The sequence below is a fragment of the Henckelia pumila genome, chromosome 3 (genome assembly GCF_033568475.1).
Source record: "Henckelia pumila isolate YLH828 chromosome 3, ASM3356847v2, whole genome shotgun sequence".
In the NCBI taxonomy this organism is placed as follows: Eukaryota; Viridiplantae; Streptophyta; class Magnoliopsida; order Lamiales; family Gesneriaceae; genus Henckelia; species Henckelia pumila.
This window is the reverse complement of record NC_133122.1, coordinates 18,006,093-18,017,526: the sequence shown is the minus strand read 5'-3', so window position 1 is coordinate 18,017,526 and position 11,434 is coordinate 18,006,093. Positions and strand designations below refer to the sequence as shown.

Genomic DNA, 11,434 nt, shown 5'->3' with positions numbered 1-11,434 from the left:
TCAATGGAAAATTCAATTATCTTTGTAGGACGTCCATTGATTTCTCTGTTTTAGGGTTGTCACTTGAAATCATTACAACAATCACATATAAAAAAACACACAATGATCAATAAACACATTAATATTTAATAATAAAATGCTAACATCATTTAAATTCACGAAACTTCAAAAATTAAACATACCAAAAATTTTATTTTCATTGATGATTTCTGTGCTTGTCAAATCTTTGAAGTTCTTGAATTCAAATATTTTTGACGGAAAATTATGATCTTTTATTTCGCATACATTTGTTTTGTTGATGAGATTAATTTTGTATATGCTCGAGGTGGTTTTGATTCACATTTTATTTTGTGCAACGATCATGTCTTTGATGGCATAAAAACGTATTTCTTTGAGTATTGGCCTCAATTTTTCAATGACACCATATTTTATGGTTGCATGTATGCATGTCACCTGGAAGCGAGAAAAAACATAACAAATCGAAGTTAGAATGATGATAAATTTAAATCGCAAATATTTTATGTATCTCAACATTTTGAAATATACATTTCATTTTAGCTAGGATCTTCCTTGCTTTTATATGAAGGTAGATCATAAATAACGTATTAATCATAATTTCAGTGCCCAATACCAATCTGAAAGATTTATTTCACGAATAACTTTGAACAACGGTGACATTTGGTGAGTATCGAGTGGAAACTATGTTGTGATTTTTGATTGAAGTTGAAAATATAATTATATTTATACAATAATTGTGCTCAATTCAATATTGGAAATGTTCTATATTTTTGATAATTTTTAGATTTTGTTGTATTTAAGAATGGGCCGAGAAGCTAGTAGTGATTGTATAGTTTTAATAACGGTAGTGATTTTGTATGCTTTTAATTACGGAATTATAGATAGTGATTTGTATAGTTTTAATTACTGTTTTTATATTTTTGTATGTTTTTTATACGGAATTAAAAATGAAAATATTATTTAATTTTTAATTACATAATATTGTGATTAGGTTTGGAATTTGAATGTTTTGTAAAGATTCATCCCTAATCAAAATATGCCAAATATAAAATAACTGATTTAATAATTTGTAGAAGTATGATTTTTTTAAGTCAATCTTTTTTTAATGTTTAGAATAATTTAAATAATATTCTGTAATTTTAATTTAATTAGATATATATATATATGAAAAATTATGGAATGTTTAATTATATAAATAGATGAAAATATTATGGAATGTTCTATATTTTTGTTATTTTTTTGATTTTGTAGTATTTAAGAACGGGCCAAAAAGTCAGTAGTGATTTTGTATAGTTTTAATTACGGTAGTGATTTTTTATAGTTTTTAATTACGGTAGTGATTTTGTATAGTTTTTAATTACATGAATATTGTGATTAAGTTTGAAATTTGATTTTTTTGTAAAACCCAACCTAATAAAAATATTCCAAATATAAAATAATTGATTTAATAATTTTTAAAAGTATGATTTTTTAAAACCATCTTTTTCCGTTTTTGTTCTGAAAAATTCCATTTTCGAATCTTAGGTTGAATTTTATTTTAAATGTTTATTTGTGATTTTTAAATTTTTTTTGAAGCAAATATTATCAAAGAAATGCTGAAATCAGGGAATAATGTAAATAATATTGTGTAATTTTAATTGGATATATATATATATATACATAAATATATGCCAATATTACGTAATGTTTAATTATATAAATATTGTGATTTAATTCCGTAATCAAAATCGGAAATATTTTATATTTTTGTTATTTTTAAGATTTTATTGTATTTAAGAATGGACCGAGAAGTCAATAGTGATTTTGTATAGTTTTAATTACAGTTGTTATTTTGTATGGTTTTTTATACGGAATTAAAAATGCAAATATTATTTAATTTTTAATTACATAATATTGTGATTAAGTTTGGAATTTGAATGTTTTGTAAAGATTCCTGCCTAATCAAAATATGCCAAATATAAAATAACTGATTTAATAATTTGTAGAAGTGTGATTTTTTTAAATCAATCTTTATTTTCGGTTTTGTTCTGCAAATTTTTATTTTTCGAATTTTAGGTTGGGTTTTATTTTAAATGTTTATTTACGATTTTTAAATTTTTTTTGAAAACAAATATTATCAAAGGAATGCTGAAATCAGATAATAATGTAAATAATGTTGTGTAATTTTAATTGGATATATATATATATATATATATATATATATATATATATATATATAAATAGATGCAAATATTATGGAATGTATATTAATATTGTGATTTAATTTCGTAATCAAGATCGGAATTGTTTTATATATTTTTTATTTTTTAGATTTTATAGTATTTAATTAATTACGAACTGAGAAATATTTCATGATTTTGTATGGTTTTTATTTACAAAATTATATATATATATATATATATACACACACAAAGATTACGAAAATATACATAAAGACTACGAAATTATATATTTGTATATAAATATATGTAAATATTCATACGTAATTAAAAAATGATATATAATTTACGAAATGATGTTTATATGTTTATATATATATTTATGTTTACATTTATATTAAAAAAATTTCGAATCTTTGGAATTTGTTTTAAATAATTCATGATTTTCAAAAATATTTTGAAAAATAAATATTGTAAATATACATGTATGTATATAAAAAAATATATGTATATAAAAAAATGCAAAGATTATGGAATTATTAATGTATATATATGTATATAAAAAGATGCAAAGATTTTGTAATTTTTAATTAAATGAATATTGTGATTTAATATGGAATGTTTGATTTCCGTTTTTAACAATATGATTTTGGCGGGATTTTGCCAAAAATGGCAAAAACTCAGTTATTATATATATATATATATATATAGATAATAGGTTCTAGTACCGAGTTGCTCACATTTTAATAAAGTCTGTGTTACACGTGGAACGAAAATATGTTGTCTACTCTAATTTATTTTTTGTGCGCATATATAGATATATCTTAAAAATTAATTTATTATTTCAATATACCATAAACCAATTTTTTTATAAACAACACACACGATACAGGAAAACCACACATCAACTTTAAAAATCATGATAATCTTTGAAATATACCATAAACCAATTATCTAGGAATGTGAAAACTACCGAAGTTCTTATATATAAAAAATACGGTTATTTTTGGTATAAATTTAATACGATATGATAACAATGTTGAAATTGTTGGTACATACTATATTGGTTTGCATTCAAAAATTTGAAAATTTCCAAAGCTCAAAATACCAAAAAATATATAAACTATATATAAAGCAAGAATACCTCAGTAGTCCTTTCGTAGGCTCACTTTTAATTTGCCATTTTTTTTATAAAAAAAACCCCAAAAATTATCAAATTGCAAAAAAAAAAAACTAAAATAAAATACTTGAAAATATGAAGGAAAACCTGCAATTTTGGCCTTTTATGTTTGTCATTTTGCGATTTCGGTCATCTATGTTTTCTTATTACAGTTTTAGTCCTGCATGTTTCAATTTTTGACAATTTCAGTATTTTTTATTCGAAAATGCTTACGCGACACTATACATGTCAGCTCGACATCAACACTGCATTGGTGCCACATCAGAAAAATACTAAAATTTCAAAAAAAAAAAATAAAGATAAAGGACTAAAATTGAAATTTAAAAATATAGAAGGATCAAAATCGCAAAGTAACAAACGTAAAAAACTAAAAAAACAATTTCCCAAATATAAATTTAAATTATATACACACATAACATAATATTTATATATAACATTACACACGCAATGCGTGTGCGGTGTGGCTATTAGTATTTTTAAGTAACAAAATCATACATTTAAAAAAAATATTAAAGAAATTATAACTAAAATAAGAAAATTAAATTCGAAATTTTAGTACGATATCAGTATAATTTTTTTAATGTTGAAATTTTAATAAAGTATACAATATGAATTAAAATTTTTGGTATACCATACTGAACTACCCCTATTCTCAACAAATATATATATGACATCTCCTCGGCGGAATTCAAGTTATTTGATTTCTAAATAATCATGGTAATATTTTACAAGTATCAACTTAGCTTGATCGAGATATATGTCAGAACTTAAATATTTAGTACAGTATACGACATTCGTTGAACCTAAATATGCGGACAAGACATAAACTATATTTAAATGGAATATTATAAAGAAGGTGACAGATGCTACTTGCCATAAAAATAATAATAATTATTATGATATCATTAATGAAGCCCTCGAAATCCTATATTTTTCAAAGGATACAATATTCGCTTTCTCTCCATGCAGTACTAATAAGTAACTTATACACAATATATATATATATATATATGCAACATATTTTATCCCCAAAAAAAATTTAAACATGAGAATAATTAAATTCTACTCCAATTTTTACAATTTGAATTTCCTGGACTCAAGAAAATTCTTCTTTCTGGAGTCGCAAGTTTTGATATACTCTAGAAAGCAAGCAAAATCTGTATCTTTGTACCGCCTCGGGCTTCCGTCGCTGATGAGCTTAGGCGACGGCCGCACCGTGCTAGTGAAAGGCAAACTGTGCAAGGACGCAACTGAAACGCGATACTTTGTATTATTTACAAGAACTCTATGTAACACGCTTTTGTATCTACCATTGCTGAATATCTGCAAACACAAATCAATAAAACTAACTCAGGCCTAAAATATATATAGACAGAATGTATGTGTTATGTGTATGTATACCTCGAGGTGATCTCCGACGTTAACGACGAAGGATCCGGGCACGGGTTTGACGGTGAGCCATTTATCCCGGTGGTGTATCTGGAGGCCCTTGACCTCGTCTTGTAGCAGCAAAGTGAGGAAGCCGTAATCGGAGTGAGGTGGCATTCCGAGAGTCAAATCGGGTTCGGGGCAAGGCGGGTAGCAGTTAACCACCATTAGCTGGCTCCCATTCTCGAACTCTTTCGATAATAATGATAATGAATCATCGGCATCATCCGATTCTGTTCCCACCAGCTTCTTGCTGGCGCTGTCTTTTAGCCCCAGGCTCTCCACTATGGCTTCCGCCAACATCAGGAACAAGAACCTCGTTTCTTCGGCGTAAGCGGTCACCAATCGCCTAGCGAATCACGCTCATTTTTAGCAACATGTTGTAGGGTTTAATATAATGTACGTACGTAGGATATATAATTTAACTTTATACAATATATGTTTTGTTACGTACGTACGTGTTGGCGTGTATATATATATATAATTCTCGTACTTGAGCCGTTTAATTTGTTGTGGTCCTAATTATTATTACCTGAAATCCAGCGGAGTAGAAGGCCAATGAGGGAGAGAAGCATTTTGTGAGGGGTGACACACCAACTTCAAAAAATCTCTCCAACAGAAGACACCGTCGTTTGCCTGATTGAAACTTGTCCCGTATCGCACCGGGGAGCTCGTGTCGGCCGACATGTACTTCTCCCTTTCCGCCAACGGCAACTCGAAAAATCTTCGGCTCACATTCACCATGTTGCTGATTATCTCATCTGGGATCCCATGATTCACAAGCTGCAACAAATATATATATGCATGTCATTTTCTGTCCATTATAAATTAATTCAGATTGTGATAATATGTAATGTGATTAGAATATATATGCAAATTAAACTTCGCCAACCTTTCCTCGATTTTAGTATCTTAGGAATAAAAAGCTCCGGTTTATGAGATATATATGATCAATAATATTTTTATATTTTTGAGTACACATATGTATATATACATATATTTTAGATGAATTAATTAAGGTCATGATCTGCTTCAAGATTAATATAAAACATGAATGGCCGGTGTTGTGGACAATTAATTAATTAAGTTACCAACCTGGAAAAAACCATAATTTTGGCAGGCGTAGGCGAGAGATTTTAGCACTTGTGATCTGTTGCATCCCTGTAACTCAGCAAAATCGATCACAGGCAGCTGAAGATCGATGTCGGGTTCGGTCGATTTGTCGCAATTGGTCACATTTGGCCTTTCAGAAACAGGCAGAATGTACTTCCGGGGAACATGCTCGATCCCATTTTCATACAGGTTTTTGACTCCTTTCTGGTACTGGATTTCCAGGGAATCCTGATTCCTTAGTTTCCCCGAGATTGCCATTGCTGGAGACATAATTTTTATAATATAATAATGGAAGACGAATGGATACAGAGATCGATCGTATTGAAGGAATGGGATCAGTGTATATATCCCACCTGAATTATTACACTCACGTGAATGGATAGCTAGATAGAAGAAGATGGGAATCAAGTAAATCAAAATGTGTGTATTTATAGGGGTAAAATTCCACAGTGCCCCTTATGTTTTTTTTTTTTTTTTGAAAAGGTCTAAAGCCTCTAAATAAACAATCTATAGTAAATAGTTGACATTATGGTATCGATAATTTTATATGATACATGACCCACATTTTTATAAGCACACATATATGAAATTATCCCGAAATCATATTAAGTTTTCGAAATCGAAAAACTTAACTGCTTTCAATATATTAATTAAAACGTAAAAACGATATGCCCTCCTTTTGTTTTCTTGTTTCTAATTTAAAGAATTTTGAATTTTCTAGTACATATCGCATCTAAATTTCAGAATTTGGGAACCCTTATTTCCGGAGAATTTCATGCATAAACGCATTAAAAGTAAGTGTAACACCATATATGATCAACTTATAGATAAAGAGATTTGGTTCATTAATTTTTCACAAAAAATTTTTTATTTTGTCCGCAAAAAATATGCAATTGTCTTTTTTTTCCCCTCAAAAACTCATGCGTAACGATTTCATAGGTCAATTATATGAAAAAAAAAATATTACTTTTTACCTGACGAGAGAATCTACTGTATTAGTTTTTTTTTAAAAAAAAAAATTTGTAAATGTAGAGGCTGCCGTGTAAAGAGGGGATATCAATTGGAGGCTGTGGTGTACTTAAAAAAAGTAGGCAGTTTTGAGACAAAAAATGGTTTTGGTTATATTATGTGTATGTGTATGTAGGTTCCATGTACTGGGATCTTTTGATATTATATATACTATGTCAACCGTTGACAATTGGGTACGACGAGTAGATGTTGTAGGGACAGCAGACGCCATCCATAGATTTCTCCCATTTTTCATTTTATTTCTTCTTTTTTAAATTATTTTATAATAATTATACTTAATTCATTTATTAATTTCACACAACATTAATTATCGACCCTACAAAGTAAACCCACGAGCTTGACAAATTAATTATAGTGTAATCTCATTTCTTCAATTCGTCTCCCGAGACTTTTAAGCCTCGTGTGATTTGATTTCATCAAATGTATGGTTGTTTGATTAACATATTAAGGCACACTATATAAGGCACGTAAATGTATAATTAGGTCGATCGATACACGTGTCTCTAATCAAGCACATGAGCTTCTGTTCATCGTGTTCCAAATATACATAGTTGCCATTATTTGTTTTTTTTTTTTTAGGGCAATTGCCATTATTTGTTTTAAAGACGCTAGAGCCTAGAATAAATTTTTATGTCGCACTAAATTTTCTAATTTGGGTTTTAGTTCATTAATCTGTCAAAATTTGGTATGTGTACGCTAAGTTTTAATTTTTGACTATTTTGATCCAATCATGTCTAACATTGGTGTCAAGTACTTCACGTCATCAGCAATAATTGGAATCTTTTGGATTGTTTTATGTATTGGATTTAGCTAGTTTTGGTGTTCATCTCGAATGAAAAGACAGTTGGTAGTATGATCAGGTTGGTGTAGGATTGATACCAGTGACTACTCTTAGTTATTGATACTGTCAGAGATAAGGTGTGTTGAATCCGATGCGTTTCTTAAGATTAATCCTAGTGGTTGAGATTATGAGACTTATGGTAACGAGACCAGACTTGTTGATCGAACCATGTAAGTTGTCAATAATCAAGGATTGGCGAGAGATTGCCTAAATTTGGTTGATACTGTCAGGCTAAGTGTGAGCTGTAGTGGATCAACATGATCATTAAAGTTTAGTCCAACTAGTGATTAATTGGGGATGTATTGAATCAGGAGGTACTTGGGACGATACAATAAATTGGGTGCTTAGGAGTTTGGTCCTTGGGAAGGCCTCAAAGTGTTAAAGCAATTTAGGTGCATTCAGGAATTCTTTGGTCGTTTAAAGATCTATAGGAATGTAGTTAACAGAACTTTTGGGTTTATGGAAATTGGTTATGTTTTGACTTTTGTGGTCATGGCTAGCCTATAGATAGTATGATATAAATAATATTTCGATGTTTCGTCAATGTCCAACGAAATAGACTAATTAAAAACCAAAAAAAAAAAAAATCAAAGTTACAACATCAAAACCAAACATTTAATATTTAATGAACCAAAATCCAAATAGAATAAGTTCGTGAACAAAAGCCGAATCTCGAGATCTTAATCGATAAGCATTTCCCCATTTTAATCTAAACTATACCCTGATATTTTTCTTTAATGTTTCAACTTTTAGATAATTGGAACTCACTTGATCGTAATATATATTTTGATGCATAATTTTACTTCCAATGCATCGTACATCGACATGTACATAAATTATATAGTAAATTTTGTTGTTATATCATGCATGGTATTTTATATTCAATGTACGAGATTTTGACAAATAGAATTTTTGTGTTAAATTTTTTGCGATGTATAAATATTGATGAATATGTAACGTCGCTCTAATTAGTATCCCAATCGAAAGTAGAACTTATTTTAGCGTATGAATCATGAAAATTTGTAACGAAATAGTACGTAGTTTCCTAGCAAATATACAATTACTACCGACATGTAACGCAAAACATATGGACCCTCCGATCTTGAAATCCTATACATGTACCTGTCACTAATTGTTAAGGTTTTGAATTAGTTATAAATCCACATGTTTACACTGTGTGTACATTATTTACGAGACTTGATTTGTTCTTGTCACGCCATTCTTGACTTTAATAATTACCCTAATTTTGATTTTGACGTTGCTGTCTTAGAGTTGTAGGTAACACGACTTGGTCAACTTGAAATGGACACAAGATTTGCTATCAATTCCCCAAATTTGGTTAGAATCTCGACTCGTTTTGGGGACTAAAGTCAAGCTTGAAATTTGATTAGCTCCTTCGATTGGTCGACGTTGTAGGATGTAAGCGGGTCGAGCTACTCGTAAAGAGCTCGGTCAAATATATTTCTTGTTATACACATGCAATTCAACCGATTACCAGTTACGGCTGACTTGTAACAACCAAGTTTCAATTATCTCATTTGGCTGCCGCTGTCATCTTTTACGTGTGACTTCGGTCAATTAACCAATGAAGGCGGGCTAATTAATTAATTGGTGTTGAATCATAATAATGGAGTAATACAGGACTATATAATATTCGCATTTTCTCCCCAAAATTCACATAATCTTTTTTTTAAAAGAAAAACTATATATGATTTTTCTTAAGTATTTATGAGGTGTTTCGTGAACATTCAACTCGATCGTGCTTTTAATTGTGACATGATTGTCTATCAATTTTTTTAAAAAAAATCAAATTTCAATTATTTTTTTCTTTAAGTAGACGGTTCATTGAAATGCATTTTTAGAATATGCTAATATTATTTATAAAGTTACCTTTCAATTTTTTCTTTCTATAAAATTTTGAATCTGCTGCATAGAAAGTACATATAGGTACGTTGAGTTGCATTAAAAAAAAAATAATAAAGAAATAAAGAAAAACACTAAGTATTGAATATTCAGTTGTGATTATTTACCAATCCTACAGGGGAATTGTTCAAAATGGGGGAAAAGTTGTCAAGTCTCGAGCACAAATTTTTCTGACATTAAATTAAATTGTATCTTTCAAATATATTATTATCTAACTCGTGAATATACACAAAAAGACATCAACTATTTTTTCACGAGCAATAAATTATTAAATTCATCACTAAATAAAAATAATATCTATAATCGGACCAAATTAAATCTTAATGCGCGGCGGTTATAACATACCTAAAAAATACATGTTTTTTTTTAAATTGGTAGACTAGATCCATATTTAGAGTGAAAAATAATATTTTTGACATAAACTTTTTTATGAGTCGTCGGATTGATAATCCATCTCAATAAATTATCCCATTAAAATGTCTCACCGATTTTTTTTTAAAAAAAATCGAATTAATTAAGAACCTTTTCAGCCAGCGTGTAAATTAAAAGTTGAATTATAGATATAATTAAAAAAATAATTGGATCATGAGAGCAGAAATTACCTGAACCGAAATACCAATTTATTAACAGGGTCAACGGGTACGTATCCAACTCAGCAATTTTAAATTGCATACACGTTTCTTAATTAAATTAGTCACAAAATTTTCCAGGCTAAAAGTAATAAGGTACATGCATGTTTCTTGACAAATTAATTATTTTATATTTTGACTATTGATTCATGAAATAAATGACAAGGTTTGATATATATATATATATGTATATGTATATATATGTATATGATGATGATGATGATGATGATGATTCACAGAACACTCGAAACATCAACATTATTTCATAATATTGTATGATAGTACTCTAAAATAAACTCCATATACGCGATATGAAATTTTTAAAACTCATACTTTAAGAAATACGATGTCAAATATTTTTTAAACTTTTAACAGAATTTACGAATGTATGATGTATATCAAAAAATATATAAATTATTTATATTATATATATTATCTTAAAAACACTTATATATTATATAAATTAATTTTGATTAAATTAAGTTATTGCATTAATCCGAAATTTACGTCAAAATATAGTGATTATGGATTTCATTGTTGTAAAAATATTTAATTAAAGTTAACTTATATACCACGTGCTCGATGGTCCTCGTCATTAAAATTAATTAGAGAATCGATCATGTGACCTAGAAGTTTGAAATTGCGTGGCTAACTAGTTTTCTTTAGCCATTAGACAATTTGCCGTAGAATAAAAGAAATTCAAAACAACAATTTTATTCTTTTTTTAAAAAAAAAAAAATTTCTTGAAACTTTCCTCAAATATCTGAAAATATTAAATCGCATTTTCAAATTCCCTAAAAAAAATTAAAATGTCAAGATTAATTGTCACTGAATATGTCAAAATTTGGGTGCAACTCCAACTTTAACCTAAACTAGTGTTTCACCCGTGCGATGCACGGAATTTTATTTTATGTAATTAATTATTATAATTAATAAGTATAAGTATTTGCATAAGTTAGTTATAGTTATTGATATAATGTAATAAAAACTTTTATAAGACAATCTTATGAATCAATTTTGTGAGATAAATATATTTGTTTTGACTAAAGTAAAAATATTATTTTTAGGCTAAGATTAATATTCTTATTGAGATAGTGTAAGGTCCAAAAAGTCC

General features: G+C 28.4%; 1 protein-coding gene across 1 annotated transcript; it reads right to left on the bottom strand.

Moving 5' to 3' along the window:
• Positions 1-4,234: 4,234 nt before the first annotated feature.
• On the bottom strand, positions 4,235-6,302 carry LOC140892139 (probable 2-oxoglutarate-dependent dioxygenase SLC1). The gene is made up of 4 exons (XM_073300897.1): positions 5,881-6,302; positions 5,318-5,568; positions 4,759-5,134; positions 4,235-4,680 (listed from the first exon to the last, which is right to left on the bottom strand). The coding sequence occupies exons 1-4, from the start codon at positions 6,166-6,168 to the stop codon at positions 4,432-4,434; spliced, it is 1,164 nt and encodes a 387-aa protein (XP_073156998.1). The 5' UTR covers positions 6,169-6,302; the 3' UTR covers positions 4,235-4,431.
• Between the last annotated feature and the right edge of the window lie 5,132 nt (positions 6,303-11,434).

Coding starts and splice junctions, on each gene's coding strand:
- LOC140892139 (XM_073300897.1), bottom strand. CDS start 6,168: ATGTCTCCAGCAATGGCAATCTCGGGGAAACTAAGGAATCAGGATTCC. Junction 5,569..5,880: donor AAAATTATGGTTTTTTCCAG/GTTGGTAACTTA, acceptor TATTTGTTGCAG/CTTGTGAATCATGGGATCCC. Junction 5,135..5,317: donor TCTACTCCGCTGGATTTCAG/GTAATAATAATT, acceptor GTGATTCGCTAG/GCGATTGGTGACCGCTTACG.